Below are 19,940 nucleotides of genomic sequence, written 5' to 3'. Positions count from 1 at the left end.
TCGATAGTCTGAAGAATATTTGTCGACTACAATCATTAACCGCTTACAAGCGGGCAACACTTTTGAGCAATGATCTGTAATTTTACACCCAGGTCCTTGGGCTCCTTGTGAAAGAGTTGGTCCAGAGTATTATTACAGTATTGTCAGCATTACTGTGTTCTGGTTTTGGATGCTGGTGAAATTACAGCACATGGGAGTTGTCAACTTATGTCTCAGGGTGACGGGCGCAGTGGCGGTGCCCCTCAGATCTTTGCGATTTAAAGCTCTGAGTGGCACTGCAACTGTCATGGACAGGCGTCAGGACTTGATGGTAAGCTACACGCCTGTTCATGACTTGTTCGTCTCGCCACATCATAAAAAAAACAAGAACCCATCTTAAAAAAGACAGACTATATATATGCCCAGCAGTGGCCGTCGTATGGTTGAATGATGATAGGAGGCGACATCATTAATATTGACGATAAGAAGTTATTCTTTATAATAATAACCGATCTCACTCCCTTTTACGCTAACGTGTTTAAATGCGATTGCTTATAAAGATATGTAAGAAACATACTTCACGAAACAAAGCATTAAAAGTTATTAGTTGAAAGTTACCTAGCGATGTGATCTTGTGAGTTAAATTATAGCTGAAAAATCAGTTAAAACTAAAAACTCTCTGTCACTGTCTTTTTTATTTCATCATCATCATAAACTGCTCTCGTTAGTGTAGCGAATGCCATTCTGTTCTGTCCAAAGAAGATTTTATTATAATAACTTTTTATGACTTGAGTGTAGTAAACTTTTCTTCTGGTAACAAAAATGTCAACGTTTATATAAATTAAAAGATCGAACAGCAATTCGTTCGTATCTTTTACACAAAATATAATGAAATTGAGAGTAAAAAACATCTTACATTAATCTAAACGCTTATTCCATTAAAGACTTTTTTAAACCTAAACATAACGAGTTTTCGCGTCATAAAAAATGTGTTTCGATTACTTTCGGGCTATGAAGAAATGATAATGAACAGATTTAGTAGTCTCTGGGGTATGTATCAAAATGGCGCGTAGAAAAGCTGTTTTTCAACAACTAAATAATTAATATAGTATTTTGACTATACAGTGTGATGTGAACTGGATTTTTACTTCCACTATTAAAATATATATTATTCAATATTGTTTTTGCTCATTCGGAGGTGAAATACTATTGTACGGAATACAGCTTTGTTTATTCCTATTTCTTTAAAAAAATAAGTGTACCCCATAGAAGAGTAGTAGAAAAAATATTCTTTGATGTAGGTTTTTATATGAAAAAGTCGTAATTATTTCATGACAATTACGCCTTCATATGAGTCAATATTTGATTCATTAATAAACTTAAACGTTGACATTAGCTATCTCTTGTGAATATTCAAAGCGTTCTCGTAACTAGTTCCAAGTGCAACGTAAATTGAATTTGAATCGACTCCGTGGCGCAAAGGTAGCGCGTCTGATCTCACTTCAGAAGGTTACGTGTTCGAATCACGTCGGGGTCAAATTATAACATAACCATCAAATTAAAAAATAACATTTAGGAATTGTGTCACAAAGAAAAATTCCTTCGACCTGACAGGAATCGAACCAGTGTCTATACAGACACTGTTGAATAATATGTACAAAAAAAAAAAAATGGTACAATAATATTACACATGTATATACATAAAAAACACAGTGTGTGTTATTTATGGGTCGGTGTGGGGAAATCCGAAACTATAGGTGATACAGGGTAACTGTCTTAAAAACCATTATAAGTCTTTTTTTGTGAAATCGATTTTGGCATAATAAATTTTTTGGTCAAGCGTGAGTTGCCCATAAAAAGGAATAAAATTGATTTTGTTTCAGTGCTGATCGACTCAGTGTCATCAAAGGATCATTACAATGTATTGAAAGAAAAAAACCGGGACTGCATATGTTAGTCAAATTGAACAGAATGTTATTCATACAAAATGAATAAAATTGAGATTTTTTTTAAATTATGATAAACTTAGTATTATGTAACGATCACTTTATTGTATTGGGAGAAAAAATTGGAATAGCAGAAATTGGTAATAAAAAATGTATTCATTTTTATGGATAACTCACTACAGACCAAAAAAATTTACTGTACCAAAATTGTTTTCATAAAAAAGAATTAATGATTCGTAAGACAGGTTCCCTCTATCTAGTCAGATTTACCCATACTGTCCCAATTAAAGAAAATACACTGTAAATTACCAATATATTTTTTAAATATTTAACATATTTAGCTTGTCTATACCAATATTTAAATACGTATGGCGGGGATAAATGTCCAAACGTTCACAAATGCTTTATAAGCTCTATATATGCGGAAAACGGGATCATTAATTATCTTACTAATTTTACTATATGCCTGTTGCGGATGTTTTAGTATCAATAATAATAACAAACCGGTGGAGTGTTTTCAGAAAACATATGAATATGAAGATAGTAAAAACATCATGATATTCTAATGAATAAATAAATATAAAAAATTTAGGAATTTCATGGATTTTTGGAGTGTCTTTAAATTCCTTTACTATTATCAATTGTGATTTGTGGATTTTAAATACTTTTCAATTATTAATTTTTATATGAGCAAAAAGTGACTAGAATAACAACTATTCGAAGTCACTAGTTATGCAACCGGAATATGACTTTACCTCGGGCACTCCTATAAACACGAAACTGTTGACTTAATTTATTTACTATAAGGGCGCCTTCACACGTCTGTAGCGCTTCGTTAATTTTAATTAACTAATTGTGACTACAAAAGTGGGGCGCGCGTGTCGCGACTTTGGCGCTGCAACTGCGCTTCTAAATAATGTATGAAAATTAGTACACAGTGGTGCCATAGCCGCGCTACTATAAGCGTGTACATGTAAGTGTATGAGGCGCGCGAGCGGCACGCGAGTGGCACGCGAGCGGCACGCGAACGGCACGCGAACGGATCGCACACAGATCGCACTACTTAATGCAAGTGCGCAGCTCGCGAGCCTTTCGCAAACAAGCATTTGGGGCGCATTCGCCAGATTCGTACGCACCCTTACAAATCATTTTGCTATACGTAAATCTTCAGCACTTTAATGAATCTTAATTCAATTCTTAATAATATTTTGTAAATTATGTAACATTCTCACATAGTATATTATTCACTCATTGTATTTTTATTTCGACTGGTTAATTTACACCCTTAAAAATAAGTGCTTGCATTTAAAATATTAAAAATATGTATACGCGTGATCTAAATTTGCTAGGCAATGAAGTAAAACGTTAAATAGACTACTAAAGCCTTTTGATAGGCTTTCACGTTCGTAGTTTGTGAATTAATTTGCGTTTAACAATAAACTTCTCGGATAGTGCAACTATTTGTGCAAAATTCTATCTCAAAAGCATACCTTATTCGCATGTTATGATATCAAAGCAACTACTGTTTAGGAAATGCCTCGAGGCATTTTGCTGGCATCTGTGTTATCTGCCGAAATTTACATGAGATCACTTACTTTCTCTGTACATCTAAAGTGAGGTGATACAAAATTAATAGTACTATCTAGAGAGTGTTAAACAGAAATTTCAAACGTTACTTTGATAAGTCTCATCGGAAACGCACTGAGTATTGACTGATATTAACCATAAAAATAGAAGATAGTAGAAACTTCAATCTGTTGTCACGTGGTTTCGAGGGCACTAAACGTACTCGATCGTTTTTTATGATCCTATAACTGACCGTAATCCAAGCGAAGCGGTGGTCTAATCCGGCATTATTTTCCTTCAATTTTATCCTTTTGCCTTCCCGCCGGCTACGCCTTCCACCTCTGAGGATATAGCTCATGTGGAATCGAATTTGAACCGCTTAGCTGCCTCCAACCTTAACATGTCAACTTTCTTAGAATATAGCGAGAAACTGACTTTGAAGCTATTTTAAGATATAACGTAGTTTTTTTTAAAGACACGGAAGGTTCTGTTTATGCATGAAGTTAACATGTTTTGTTGAGGTACTTCCATTCCCTCATGTCTTCACTGATGTGCACATAACTAAGGTTATGTCCAAATCAGTGGTTTTAACAGAAGTTATATATTTTTTCTCATTGCAGTAAAGTGATAAGTGTAGATCAAAGTATATTTTTGATGTAAAAATTATCAAATTTCATTCCGTCGAAGTACAAAGTATACCTATACAGTGTCAAAAGAAATTAAATAGTTGTTTAAAAAGTGAACTAAAAGACAATGCTTATCTAAAATTGTGAGTGATAAAATAAATATGAAAAGAACTGTCTATGATACAGTACTGTTTCGTGACCAATGTGTGAACAGTAAAACGATATGGGATGACTCATAGTGAACAATGTTTTGTGCAACCCACTTTGCGATCCGAAGATGATGCGCGATATTCACGACAATGCTGGGGCAGGCGCAAGCGACGCGATGGAGGAAAGCGTGGGCGGAGGGAGTGGGGTTGCAGAGGTCGATATGGACGACGGAAGGTCGTTTTGCGGTTCCCTCGCTCTGCCTCCCGACCTGCCCCCCTATTCCGGAGACTACATCATCAGCGACTACATGGAGCGTCTTGGCACGCGTCTTAACATCCTCGAAACGGAACTTAAGTACGCTTGGCGAGCGCTTGACCTTCTTAGCCAAGAGTATGTTAGGATGTGGGAGCGACTCGAAAGATTAGAATCATTACTCGCAGATCAACAGGGTGTAATATCAACTTTACTCGACATTTACACATGTCGTACAGTTACTTCCAGGGATCCGATAAGTCGATTAGAAGTAATTAGGGAAATATTAGGCAATGGCACTGTCGAAGATGGTATCGAAGAAGGTCTGGATATTGGACGAAGTTCTGTACTGTTAGACCCGCAGGAGGAGATTATGGAATCAAATGAAGCATTTTACAAAAGCTTAAATCAAGCATATCGAGACGATCTCGTTTGTGAGGAGACTGAGAGACCAGCATCACAGTTAGATATGATTTGGGAGGCACCAGAAGAAACTGAAGTTGAAATCGTACCTGCGAGTTCAAGACAAGTTTATAGTGCAACAGATTATAAAGATTACCGAGGAATGCAAGGAGGATCTGGTATTAGCGAAAGAGACTTGGTGCATTTATCTACCTTAAGTACAATAGATCAAATGACAGTAGAGAAATTACATGAATTAGATAGGCTGACAACCCAATTACACAAAGATTCGAGAGAGTTAAAAGACTTGAAAACTAGGCTTCTTAGTCCTGATCCAAAAATATCAAAACACGATAGGGACATAGAGGCGAAAGCACTCGTTGAAGATGGTAACATTATAAACGAGCAACTCAAAAATGTTTACTCGGGTGGTGAAAATTGGGGTATCAACGAAATGATAAAGAGTTTTGACGATATCATGCTATCAATACCTAAAGACAATATTACGAGGGAAAAATCTCCATCAAGGTTGTCACTAACAGATAATACTGCGACTGACAGAGCGTTAGAGTATCTACCATCTACGCTTTCTCCTCGAAGAAAATTTGTGCCTGAAAGAACATCTACAGAGCCATACACTACCGTTACTGGTCGACTAGCATACAGTTCAGCAGTGGCTAACGCCGAAATAAATGCTGCTAAGGCAAACAAGTCTCCCAGTGCATTATCAAGGGATCGATTCGAATACAGTTCAACGTATCAACATTCCGATTCAAGACAAAGTTTTTATTCTACAAAAAGCGCAACTCAACAATTAAGTGACATATATAAAAACTGTTCAGAACAAAATTCGCCATTGTCTATCCACGAAATATACAATGGGCCTGCTGATGACAGACTTGATTTGAATTTTGATGAGAGGAGATTAGTGAAATCGCCAAGTCCACCGCCTCCAGCACCACCTAACGGTGCAGACATATTTGCTTCTATTGAAAATAATAATGATTCATTAACAACTCATCAATCTATGCTATCAACAAGTACAATACCAGTTGATGGAATGCGACTAAGTCCGCGTTCGCCAAAATCTCCTAAAACATCACCGAAACATATAAAAAGAGACACGACGAATATTGTGGCTGCAAAATCTGATTCAGGATTATCTTCTATGAGCGGTTGGTCTAGCCTTGAAAAAAGTCCAGGTTCACCAAAAACAGGGAGGATTGCCCACGGAAGTCATGACTCGCATAAATTGAGAACTTCATCACCTCAAGTATTACAAAGAATGACGTATGAAGTGGACAGTAAGCCATATCTAGAAACCTTGGTTGATTCTTATGCTTACGAGAAAATGAAAAGTGATTATAATTTGAGGAAAGCCGAATTGGCCAAAGAAATCAGTTCTCGAGAACTAAGTAAGCTACAAGGAAAAATTGATAGCGCGTTTATGAAAAGCGACATACCATTTTCACTTGATGGTCATATTACACAGATAAGTAATATGAGTGAATACTACTATGGGAATGAAGCACCGTCAATATATTCCGTAGCTGGAACTAGACAATCACTGTTTACAACTGTTTATAGTTCTCCTAGAGGAATGCCGTCTGAAGATAGAAGTTTTTCCGAATTATTAGATAGAAATGAAATTGCTGAATCTGTTGCAAGACCTGTAGTAGATTCATACCCACCAGAACCTAGTTATCATGCGCAAACCGTTGTCATGCCAAACACTAATAAAAGGCCTATAACTAGAGCGAATACAATTGGCGCAGGTGATTCTCATTTTTTCCAAAATGGGTTTAAAGCTGCAGCCCATCGAGGCGCATACCCCCAGGGTAACTTAACTGATGCTTTGTCGTACTACCCAACTTCAAGTAGATACGACTCACCAAAAAGAACTTCCTTAGAAGATCAACTTTCATGGCAAGGAGGCAGTAGATCTCCTAGTAGCTCAATGGAAACGTCCAGTTTAAAATCACGTTCACTAAGCATAACCGAAAGAAAACAATTTCAAAATCAATTACAACAAGAATATTTCAAGCAGCAACAATATGACCAACGTAATGGTAATATTATGTATGAGAATCAGGAATATGATAAACAGATGGCTACAGATCACTTAAGAAAAGAACAATACGTAGATTCCAGTGGTGTATTAGTGTCGGAGTCAGGATATTTATCGATATCGAGCAATTTGAAGGGTAATAGTCAAGATAAACAAGTAAAAAAACCAAAAAGAACGTCTTCTTTGAAATCTGCGATGTCTTCCGTTAGTCAATGGTTACCTGACATCCACTTACCTAAAAAGCACAGATCACATTCCTTACCGGCTGGTGTTGATACAGTAGATCAACAACAACAAGAAAAGACATTGAAAGAACGATTACTGTCAGCTCAACGAAGAAAAAAGAAATATCATTTGGTAGCTTCAATGTCTGGTTTGCTGCAAAAAGCGAGACGAAAGCATCAGGCCAGTCATCAATCGTTATCGGATCCTGAAACTTCAGAAACAGAGTGGTCTGGTGGTCGATCTAGCGCCCAATCTGAAGACAGTGATAGTGTATTCTCAGATACAACGCACGAAGGGAATTTGTTTGCTAAGGTACCTCCAAAACCCAAACAAAGAAAAATAAATAATCAAGAAATAATTGAACAACAGCAAATGATTCAAGAGCAGCAAGAGCATGGATTAGATTTTACTGAAGAAGATGTCGAAGACGAAAAAATTGAAAAGTTTGCCCCTGCAAGTACCGTCTTACCACGTGATAAGAGCGATGACATAGACTTCCATTTTGCACGTGTTTCGCAAATGAAGAAAGAAAGTAAAATACCGGAATTGGAAAAGTTAGATATAGATACTGATATATCAAATATTGATTTATTTGAAGAGGAAAATAAAGAAGACTTTCAATCTCCTGCGTCATTGTTTGCTACTATTGGAGATGTCAAAAAGGCATCAACAACTTCTGATGAAGGTTTAAACGAAAGCAATAAGTCATACAGTGGAAGTTCACAAGAATTTGCTGTATCTAGAGCTTTAGGCAAATATCGACTTCGAAAATCTACATCTGTATCTGATGAACAAATCGAACAAATTTCTCCACCCAAAGGAGAAGTGGAACCACAAGATGAAGTAGTTGAAGAATTGCCGCAAAGACAGAAGGAAAAGAAAGTCCGAAAGCAAAGTACTCCTGAAATAATAAGTTCGACAGTGCCGGAGGATACAAGTCAAGCTATATCAGAACGAAGTCCATCTATCCAAAGTAATCGAGGTATACAGAACAAATTTCAACCAAGACATCAGCAAAGCTTAGAAATACCTAACAAACACGATGATGATGATAGCAGAAGTACACATTCCTGGAGAAGTGGCTCTCGTGTTTCTTCAAGAAGACAAAGTACAGAAGAAAGTATTGATTCTGAAGATGAGTGGTACTGTTATGAATTAAGAAAACTTGAAGAGATGGAACATCAATCGCAACTTGATGCTGAAAGACAATTAACTTTGGCTGAAGAACCAGAAGATTATGAAGAGTTAGAACAACCTGATGACAATTTGAAAGAAAAAATGGGTTTTGTCCTGAGAGAACTGAAACTTAAAACGGCGACCGTGAAGGATAAATACGACGAAACTCCTGTAAAAGATTCTTGGAAAGATATAACTACATTTCCAGCTATTGAGGACAATTCTGATACCCAAGATAAACAGGAAATGCCAGAAGAAGAGTATGAAGATGACAAGTCGTTTGCGGATTCAGGTTCCGGAGAAACTTCAGGGCCTGACAGTCCGGTACAAAGTGGAGATGAACTTGATGATTACGACATGCCTCAAATTCACGAAGGTCCAAGGCCAGAGCTTGTTCAAGAATCTCCACCGCAACAAGACGCTGGTGCAGCGGGAGGTATGGGAAGTAAATGGAAACTTCTTAAGGCGTTAAAGGACCGCAAAGCTGAAGAAAAGACATCGGAAACACCTGCTGCGACGACTCCATCTACCGAGAAGGATAAAGTCAGCGCCGGTGTAAGTTATCTTATGCAAAAGTTTCATGAAATTAGGGTTAAGAGTTAAATTTATTAACAAGCTTAAGGAACACAGTATACAGACAAATTTTACAATTTTCTGAAAGCAAAACTGCTAATTAGACTGATAATACTCAATACCCTTGCTAAAATAAAAGTTCAATCCGCTTCTCAATTATAACAATACAATGTTAACCATTATTATTATGTGATTAGTATACATAGTTGTATGAGTAGATGTATGTTTTATAGGTAATTGTTATTGATAGACGTCCATTTCTGAGACTTGCAATAGTAATAACTAAAGGGCAAGTTTTATTCACTATGATCGTTTTAAAAACCGTTGATACATTCAACAAAAGCGTCGGAAAAAAAATTTCACTCTTCTACGAGTACCAACTAAAATACAGCGGTTGTGAATCCCACATTTTTGTCAAACAATACATTTTACTCTGAAATAATAGCTTAGCCTATTACACTAACCAATCTATGATTTACTATCGCTATTTCTATTTAATCGTGGCAATAATTAGATTAAACCGTTTTGGTTTAAACTACGTAAGGTCTTTCTATATAACATGAATATTGGATTTTTATATGAAGCTTAAAATTCAATCTAAATGATAAATGTACCATTTTTAACGAAATTATACTTGCTTTTAATATATTCGATGAAATGATAGTCTTAACAATTATAAGTAAACAAATACTCAGTATTAAAGTTAATGTGTTTGTTGCTTGAAACCAGTATTTATTGATGAGGTTAGCTGTCAAATTAATGTTATTATTCATATATGAGGTAAATTTGATTCATTAGAAGAAATGTAGGTCAAAGGTGGCGTTCCATTAGGAGCATTGAACGTACAAAATTCATTCATCGTCATATCGTCTCATATCAGAAGTATAGAAAATGTTCCTTTTATCGAGACTTGCAATGCGCTTAAAGAAACATCGGCTTCGTTTGTATACCTGTTGATCTCTTCTATTAATATAAATATTAGTGAGAAATATAATAATGTGGACAAGGTTTCTTTACGACTCTTTGCTTTGTTAAAATGGAACCGGTTGTATGCCTTCACCTAATTCTTTTTAATGTTTAACATCTATTACTCTTTACATGATAGCTATCGACCTATAATTGCAGACAAATATAAAGGGGTCATTACAAATAGACAAGGAATTCGGTGTTTCTTTAACGACTTAATAAATTGCATAGGTAGACAGAAATCTCATAAAAGCTCTATAGTACCTCTTTTCTCAAGATATTGAAAATGAGATACGATTTTTTTATGGGGATTTGGTCCATCTAAACAATAGTGCATACGTCATAAATAATCATAACGTATTTTAAATAGAAATAACACGGCTTAGATTATCGTGTAGCTATTTACACATGCATTTTTAAAAGATAGCGGGCACTTTACGTACTTAGAGGAATAGATGTTGGAAAATATTTACGTAGTATTAAATGTTATTATTATGTGTCGTAGCAAAAATATAAGTTTATCAGAAATGACGATGTAATTGTATAATTGACGATAAATTTTGACGATTTCAAACATATTGTTTTTGAGTTAGCGGTAGGTCCTTGCGAAGTACACAAAATACATTATAAAACTAAAGAAAAGTCATTGTTAAAACCTCTCTCAATTCCGTTCAAATAGGGATAACCGAACCACGTTTATCGTATTCAGAATTTAGCACACGATCTAAAACATCAAATTTGAAAGCTAAATTTCAATCACATATTTCTATCCGTAGAACAGGTTCGATAAGATTTAGATTTAGAATTATGTGAACACAAGAATATAAAGAAAAAAGTACTAAATAACATCCACATTTTATACATAATAACAAAATTTATCAGTGAGTTGTACAATTGGGTCACAGAAACCAAAAATAATGTAATAAGGACATCTAATTTTTTAACAGTGTAAAAGGGCTTGACAGTTTGCAATCATACTATCTGGGTCATTCAATTTGATTCGTCAATTCATAATGAGATATGTTGTACTGCCTATTACCATTGATTATTGTTATTAATATTTGTTAACGATAATTCTCCATTTTGTAGTAAAATATATGTTATATTATTAATAACTATTATTGTTAAGTTCATTTTGATAAAATTTTGTGTAACTCGAAATCAATAATCTTATTGAAAATATTTACCAAGAGTCTATGAGAGCATTTTATCAAAATGATTAAATATTATTGTTGTTATACAAATTTTGTTTTCGAATAAAATGTTAGCTTTTTATTTATTTTTTTATTTTTGTTTTTTAATTGTATTTTTTTTATTTTTAGAATGGCTCCGGCGGCAAGGATCAAGGCGGACGAGGCAATGGGTATGTGAATAAACTCGATAACGATAGTTTTACCACATTATTTACATTTATTATATAAAGCATAAAAATAGTTCTGATAAAATATTTCATTGTAATATTTTTTTTAAATTCTAGTTTTATTTTCAAAATTGTGGTAAGTTCAACAAAACAATTTTGCACTTAGGTGCCTATAATTATAATAATATTTTTTCATCCGATAGATTCATATCGTTCTAGAATATCTAACATATACAATTAAATATTTAATTTAACTATTATATCAGATTTCCAAAACTTATCTCTATCCATCTTTGAAGAACAGTGAGTGAAAATTCTTTTTATAAAATGTCTTCAAACATATTCATTGTAACCATATTTTTCAGTCACTACATTCACATTTAGAGTTTCCATTGTAATGTTTCCACGTTCCAATTTTCTAGCCATCCCGGAGACAATCCATTCTACAGTTACATCGACAGTATGCCAGATATACGGCCAAGAAGAAAATCCATACCTCTCGTCTCGGAACTTGTAAGTAGTATTTCTTTTGCATTTGACAGTATTATAAGTTAAATCTATACTGAAATCCAATGGAATCTTTCTTGACCAGTTTCAATTATCTGTTTAAAAGTGTACTAAAGAATAATTCTGCAACGTAGTTAGTCTTATTGATTGATATACCATGTACGGTACCTACGATATCTTTGATTATTTTATAATACTTAGTAAAATTGTCAATGTTGTAAAGAAATGTAATAAAATCCATGGTGGATATTACGATGTTTAATTTAGCTTGATAACCGCAGTGTGTTCACTTAAAATGTATTTGAATAAATATTATCATTTACAGTATTTAAAGCATCTTTATATTTCTTTAATTCACTATAATGGTTTTGTAAGTAAGATCTCCCGGTCATAATAGAATTTATCAATGATTTCCATTTCTGAAGGCAGATATCTGGAACTGGTCGTAAATGTGTATTGCTTGCCAGAGCCGGTTTTAAAATCTGGAATGGGAATAAATATGAAAATTGTGTAAGATAAACAAGTTTTGGATCAAAAACATATTGTAAGTTAAAAAACATTACGTGTTCTTATACGTTATTGAATACGAAGAACTTTATAAAATGAAGATTTTCTTTATTACACAGAGTCTTTGAAGTCCACTTCCGAACCCCGTTCTTTTGTATTACAACTTTCCTGTACTATCTTGGGGTTCTGTCTTGATTGAATTGTATAAAACTTATTACTTATGATATCAAGAATAAGTTGTGTCTTAAGTACTTGCACAAACTTCAAGACACGTAGATATTTACTGTTATAAAAATTTTAAATCTACACAATTACCGTACCTCTCCCGCTAGTTCATAAAATATAAAAAAGGTTTTAATCTCCTTTTGCATGACACAGACTTTTTCATAAAAAGCGAATAGGAGAAGTAATTATTTCCCTTAAACCGGCCCTGCGCTCGCATCAACGTTCGCTTCCAGAGGCTTAGTAAATATTAGGCGCATAATAAATGTTTTCTTCTACAGCGAATTTCCATATTATGTGTTTTGAACAATTTATGGGGAATACAATCCCGCCTTTAGGTTATATACTCTTATGATCATAAAGGCGGTGAGAAAAATTGTTAGTATTGCAACATTAAATAAAACGTGTTACAAATTAAATTAATAATGATTTGTTCAACAACAACGACGAATTCGTTTCACTCCCTGCACTCAATTCATGAGTTAATATTTACATGTTACATGGTCAAATTTACAACCTAAAGGTACAAGGAATACAAAAAACTGGGATTTACAATTTTATTTGTAAGTCAATGGATTTGCTAGATATTTAATAGGTATTTAATAAGGGGGAGAGATCAACAAATTGTCGTACATCGTAAATATTTTGTTACACTGATAATTGGAATTGTATTGTAGTTGTACATGTTGCTAATTTTCTAATACTGAATAATTTAACATAACATTTATTTTTAACAATTCAGCATAACATAGCGCAACTCAGAATACATTTTTTTAAAGTAACCTGTTTTTAGTTAATTTTTCTTTACCATCAACTTCCTAGTTTTATATTTTGTGGTTGAACATTCGATCAAATGTTTTCTGTAAAATAACTTCCCCATTCATTGTTCATAATAAATGGACTTTAATACACTACTAATTATAACCGATCCTAATGTAACGTCCTACTATTTGATGTTTTACTTGTATGTGTCTCATTTCTTTTGTACCTTATCGTGTCCAATCTTGATTAACCTACCTGTATAATAATACCGTATTGAACACAACTTAGGGGTCACCAGAAGAAACCTTAACAAACCAATAGTACACTGATTCCTGATTAAAATTAATAATATCATTGCATTTTACCCCCTAACCGTGGACCTGCAGGTTCTCAAGGTATTACTATCCCAATAACACATTCTATTTCTTTGCATGCGACTTTTGGTGTTTGAGAAGAGGCAAAAGAGATCTTCTGTGCTAATATATACTGATGAAAATACAGATATTTGAAAATGTTCGAGCTCTAATTTCGTTTCTTTGACCTACAGTGGACCTTGACCTTTGCAATTAAGATACTCTTTTCAAATGGCGGACTGATATAATTCAATCCAATACAGAAATTGCCATTGAAAATCACTTTTCCCTTTTCGCTCACGTTTACGATAGTTTGCTTGCATTTAAAACGTTAATATTGAAAATGTTTGCTGCCTTTGCATGATTCTGCTTTTCATTGGTATTTTCAGAATAATCCAGGTAAAGGTAGGCGTAAATTGATAGTAATTTTTAAACAGATATTTTATTGCATAAATTCTGCTATAGGAAATAAAATTCGTTTCGAAATGCACGTGCTTGCTTATTTGGTTTCAATTAAATGCTTTTACGTCGATATTGATAAAAAGGCGTTGGTATCTACAAACCATGTGAGCACTGTATTGGTCAATAAAGGAAATTGTATGTCATGTCAATTTGAAGGAAACCAATATAACGTTAAAATAATCATAAATGTCTCATTGATTATGTTTTCATTCAAGAACACAAAATGTTTCATATCGATTTCCTGAAAAAAACACTCGACACAATTTCGTTTCAGGAGGCATTATGTAACCGAAGTATCACCTTTAATTGTTTTCGTTGTTAACAGATTATGTTGAATCACATATTTTGCGACATTATTTCAAGAATTACGTGTTTAAATTTTCACGCTTATATTTACACGTTTGTTTTTGGCATTCATGCACTATTTCATATTGTTACATACCTTGTATACATTAAAAATGTTCATTATTTAGGTAATATATAAAACAAACCATTAGATAGAAGTAATGGACAAAATTTACTGATTACATCATCAAATTGAAATTGTGACATGGCTTCAGAAAAGCTTACAAGGCAGCTCTGACAGGCATGAGTAGATATAATTAACGATATAGAACAGATTGTACATACGTAGGTAGTTATAGGTAATTGCTTTTAAATAACAAGTATATTTTGTCTCACGTTTTCTTTAGTTGAACTTTATAAAATTCATATAAACAAATATAGCACTTGAAATGAAATAAAGCGCTTCTAAAAATGCGTATTTTGTAGGCAGTTTTAGCTTTGAGATACAGAAATAAGATCTCGTTAATCCAAAGTTTAATGAAAAGATTAAAATGAATGTTTATGTTTAGACTATGGCTGCAACCAAGAGGAACGCAGGTTTGACATCTGCTGTACATCGGGCTACGTTAAATGATGAAGAACTGGTAAGTCAAACTGTTCAGTCTTCATACATAATAGAGTCTCTTTACTTTCTTTATAAAATTAATGAAATAATCATATAAAACACTTTTAACATTACTAATAATAAAACAATCTGCCGGATGAACAAGACATCAAATTACGAGACGTTCATAAGGGCATGAACAAATTTGATCCTAAGCGGTACTCTAATCAAGAATAAAGTCATTCTAAATGATGAAGTATCTTCCAGAAAATGCACGTCTACAAGAAAACCTTACAAGCCCTCATCTATCCTATATCATCAACAACGCCTCACAACTTCGTCCTTTGGACTGCCACATCACCAACTTATTGTTACGAATGTGAGGGTCTCCTTTGGGGTATAGCCAGACAAGGAGTCAGATGTACGGAATGTGGCGTCAAATGCCACGAAAAGTGCAAGGATTTGCTCAATGCCGATTGCCTACAGAGTAAGTTTGGTGTCTGTGTTAGCATAGAATCTATCGGTGTGAAAATTGGTTTTAGATTCGTAAAACTTTATATTATAAAACTGTAAAATTGATTTTAGTGAAAGCGTAAGGAAATTTTCAAGTGTTCCTAGATAACTAGAACCGGTTTTCACTCGGAATGAAAATATAAATATTAAGATATGAGTGTCATCACTGTGTTTTTTGAGTCTCAAAAATTTTGTACTCATATCTTAATAATCTAGATATTGAACGAATCTGTATAAAAAAACACGAACCAAATTTAAAAAAAATTCACTTCATAAAAAACATGAAAAGAACAAGTTCACAGCTGCCAAGCGCAGCGCTCCTTATTAATCTCGAGTAGTGTCAAGCTGCTCTTGACGGGTCGCTCAATACGGATAAGATCCATTCTATCGCTGGAAAATCAAAGTCTTCATATAAAATTGTCAATTGATAAAATAAAGTAACAATATACAAATTTTGATCTCAGTGTGCTTTCGGTCTTTCCGGGACCGCATAATATACGTTTCATGTGTTACTTACCTTTCGTTGATGCAAAAGACATATGGTACATCTTATAAGTACGTCTTTGCCAAATAGATTTTGAATGTAAAAGATGAAATAAAATCTCACACTCTTCAAATTTCAAACAGCATGATCAAAAAACTGTATCTGCAAGTGTTAACTGAAGCACAAGTATCACAAACCTTTTGCTTTGTGACGGCACTTTGCCACAGACTACAAAGTTTGACGTATTGTCTGAAGTTACGATCTGGATTCATTATTTAAGATGCCAAGTCTGCTAGCATTACGTGCTCACGCACATATAAAAATCTTTATATTTAAAGAGTCTATAAACGTAAAGGTCAATTGATTTGCAGACTTCAGCTAAAAACGTAGTCTACCATTAACAAGATTTGGCTTAAAATGAAATATGTCAGATATTATTTATATATATTCATTATGTTCAAAAATGTAATTTGAAGTGAGGATTTTTTAAACACCTTTAGGTCATAGTGTTTACTTCTGCAATATTAGATTTATGCAACGCTATTCCCGTGAAAAAAGGTAAAACTTTGCCTCATCACCAAAAATATCGTGTTAGTCAAAATTATTTTTATTATATTTATCTGCATGATTAAACTTATTGCATGGATCGGCTATACACAAGTGGTTCCACATTTTTCACACAATTAGTATCATCGGCAATGGAATCAAATATAGTGGATTGGTCAATTCGAGGATTTCACAAGATATCACTCAACTTAGGAAACAGCCATTACTGTCTACCTTTATTGATGTTCTCTTTCCTTTACTGTGATGTTTATTTGTTTTCATTCTTTTCTCACTACTATGACCTCATATAATAAAAAGCATGTTTTTACTCTTTCTAAATTAATATATACATATTTCCAATTGCTGCTTTGATGTGCATGGTTACGGTTTACAATTAAAAAATCAATGTTGTCTATAATTATTGTTCCGCTAGGTAGTGTTGGCCATACATTTGCACGAGCATTTAGTCAAGCAGTCGTTTGGGCGATTTCACGACTCACCTGACTTCAAATTAGTTTTGTCGACTGCACGCCATTTTCATCCGAAGTCCACACTTCAAAGCAATACTCGATTCTCCGTTTTGGTGATAATTGGCGATTTTATTATCTTTAATTTTTGGTACTCCTTTTATTTGATTATTTTCGGACTTTTCTTTGTTTACTCTATAACGGGTGGGTGATGTTTTTATGATTTACCTTTTTGGTCCTATCTGCGGTTTTAGAGTGAATTTCAAAGCTGTGTACGATGTTTTGGAAGTGTGGACGCTAGCTCAAGTAGATAGGGATTTTGGTCCTGTCATCCCTGTTCCTTTCGGGTCGCCCCGCCCAGCGCCGAAACGTATTAAAGCCCTAGTTAAACTAAATTACTTTGTAAACTTTCTGTGCCCTACTTTACATTTTACACATTCTAATATACACTACTCTTCTCGGGATGGCTGTCTAAAAGACTTCGATGACACTTACGCCCAAACAAATCCAACAAAAATCACATTTTTGTAAGATGTGCCTGTTAGCAATGTGTGCACGCAATTCCAATGTCTGTCCACTTCGATATTATATGTGGTCCCTTAGTTTCTTTATTTCATATTTTATTTACATAGAGTTCCACTTCTGTGTTTATTTCACTATCTTTATGTTTTCTGTTATCTGTCCCTTTAATAAATTTTTCAAGAGTCAATCATAAGGTAATAAGAGTCAATCATAAGGTTTTGTAAATGTAAATACCTACTACGAGTATAAAATGAAGAAATAAAGGTTTAACTAACAAGCAATACTTAAACAAATAAATACAAGGGGTGCTATGTTTTCTAATACAGACACAGCACTTTGGTGATTTGGACACAAGTTTGGCGATTTGTTGGTGATTGTGCGTTTGTTTAGCTTATTAATCTTAACAATACGCCAAAAGTTATGATTATACAGATGGATTATATAAACTTTTAGTTGTAAAGTGAAGGAATTTATTTAAACTTGTTGTGAAAGGCGTCGTGCTCAGGTCGGCTTCGACTTGCGCCGCTCGAAGGCAAATAAACCTGATCAGATCTGACAGTTACCGACAAAGTTCGCGAGGGAAATTATTTGGAAAAGTATTTTGTTGGCTTCTGGCCAGGTTGAAGTCCGAGAGTGGTCGTTGCGGACCTGAATGCGGGGCGGGGGCCCGTCCCGGCGCATCCCGCGGCAAACCAGAACAGTTTTGGCACCGCCTGAGTAGTGTGTTTCGCAGGGGCTGCCGAAAAGTCTTCCAAACATGGGGCCGAGGATAAGGCTAACTCCATCATCACAGCTATGAAAGAAAGAATGAAGCAACGTGAACGAGACATGCCCGAGATCTTTGAACTTATCAGGTATTTTTCAAGTCGTTAAATTATCTTGTTTAATTATTGTAACTGCCCTACAGCCTGCTAGATTTGGATTACAGGTATATTCTTAATCGAATATTAAACTTATGAATTATATGGACACCTATTTCGTGTCCGTTTTATACTACTTCTTCACCTTAATTTGTTCATTAAAAGTTTAGTTCCACTAGAAAATATGACATATTATATAATCAACGAATGCTTTGGTTTTATTTAGCAAAAAATGTTGCTGCTAAATTAAATTATTTTGATTTTATCGCACACTACGATGCAAATTCACTGCAGATGATGAAATCATTAAATTAGAAAGAAAGTCACGATTTTTCTTATGTGCCACGGCTGACACCAAAATATGTGTAACAGACAGGTGTTCAGCATCGAAGCAGAGGCGCATGCAGCACACATGAGCACCGTGAAGCAGTCGGTGCTGGATGGCACATCGAAATGGAGCGCCAAGATCGCCATCACAGGTTCGAAGCGCGTGGCACTAACCATGTAACCAACTCCACAGGGCATCCGGTAGCAGCTTCCTGCGACGATCCAGGAAACACTACACTTACACAAACCCTAAATGGATTTCAATCTTTCGTTTCATGTGGCGACCAGGCGGACTTTTAACGTCGACCCAGACACTCACATTGACAGTCTCGAACAGGCCAAGCAAAATACTATAGAAGGAACGTCCAAATGGTCATGCAAGATCGCCATTACAGGTTTGCGGTGGTCTTTGGCGGCTACGAACCGCACGCTCGCAGTTTTGGCTCTATTAGACAGACTCTTCGCCTGATTTCTATCTATCTCACTTTTGACATCTGCTTGTATTTAACGGTTACTCGCTTCAATATGAACAGAACACCTAACTGCTTGCAGTTCTAGGCAGATGTCAAAAACCACTATGCTGCATATCTTACTTCAAGACTAACCCAAACACGGTCGATACTGCACTGCTCTTATTATCACTTTCATTGACAAATTGTAGCTTATTTAACCATTAACACTAAAGAACATCCACGTCTCTAACGCTAAATTTGGAAGAAACAAAAACAGAACAATTCACGCTCACAAAATTGTAACTTTGAACACTGGGATATTTAAGACGGATAAGTCACATAAATATTATTAATTATATTGCAAAACCACATCCGGCAGCACGACTGCTGAATTAACACAGACTGCATGAATTTCACAGGATTAATATTAAATTGTTGCTAATTCAAATGGATTGTCAAGAGCCTGTTTTATATGCACATATTAAAAGTTTATATTAACAATATTAATATTTCAGAGTATTGATTTAGCCAGTTCTCATGAGGTAGATTCGCCACGATTTTTAAGAATGATTTAGATAAAAATAAAATAAGCATGGAGAATGATAGATCCCCAATACACCTTTCAAAAACCGAAATCAGAAGGATTTCGGTTTTTGAACTTACGTACTTCCTTCCACTGTTACTTCCAATAACTTTTCGATTCGTGAAAATATAGGTAGGTACTAATAGATTGGATTTCCGAACATATCTTTACAATTCTTTGGAACTTTCTTCTTGG

At 34.7% G+C, this 19,940-nt stretch overlaps 1 protein-coding gene across 5 annotated transcripts in view; it reads left to right on the top strand.

Moving 5' to 3' along the window:
* Positions 1–19,940, top strand: part of LOC113234812 (protein unc-13 homolog B) — a 403,601-nt gene that overhangs the window by 300,232 nt on the left and 83,429 nt on the right. For 2 of the 5 annotated variants that reach the window (XM_026470308.1, XM_026470309.1), the window contains 7 exons: positions 11,252–11,292; positions 11,712–11,802; positions 13,674–13,682; positions 14,957–15,031; positions 15,259–15,478; positions 18,245–18,377; positions 18,756–18,862. In XM_026470308.1, coding sequence (XP_026326093.1) covers positions 11,252–11,292; positions 11,712–11,802; positions 13,674–13,682; positions 14,957–15,031; positions 15,259–15,478; positions 18,245–18,377; positions 18,756–18,862 — 676 coding nt within the window. Of the gene's footprint in view, positions 1–7,617; positions 8,946–11,251; positions 11,293–11,711; positions 11,803–13,673; positions 13,683–14,956; positions 15,032–15,258; positions 15,479–18,244; positions 18,378–18,755; positions 18,863–18,998; positions 19,106–19,940 lie in introns of those variants that run through there. The other 3 variants (XM_026470307.1, XM_026470306.1, XM_026470305.1) reach the window with 3 other exon arrangements.

Source organism: Hyposmocoma kahamanoa, unplaced genomic scaffold (assembly GCF_003589595.1).
Source record: "Hyposmocoma kahamanoa isolate Upper Pololo Valley unplaced genomic scaffold, ASM358959v1 86, whole genome shotgun sequence".
Lineage (NCBI taxonomy): Eukaryota > Metazoa > Arthropoda > Insecta > Lepidoptera > Cosmopterigidae > Hyposmocoma > Hyposmocoma kahamanoa.
The sequence above is the reverse complement of the archived record's forward strand: the minus strand, read 5'-3'. Positions and strand labels throughout refer to the sequence as shown.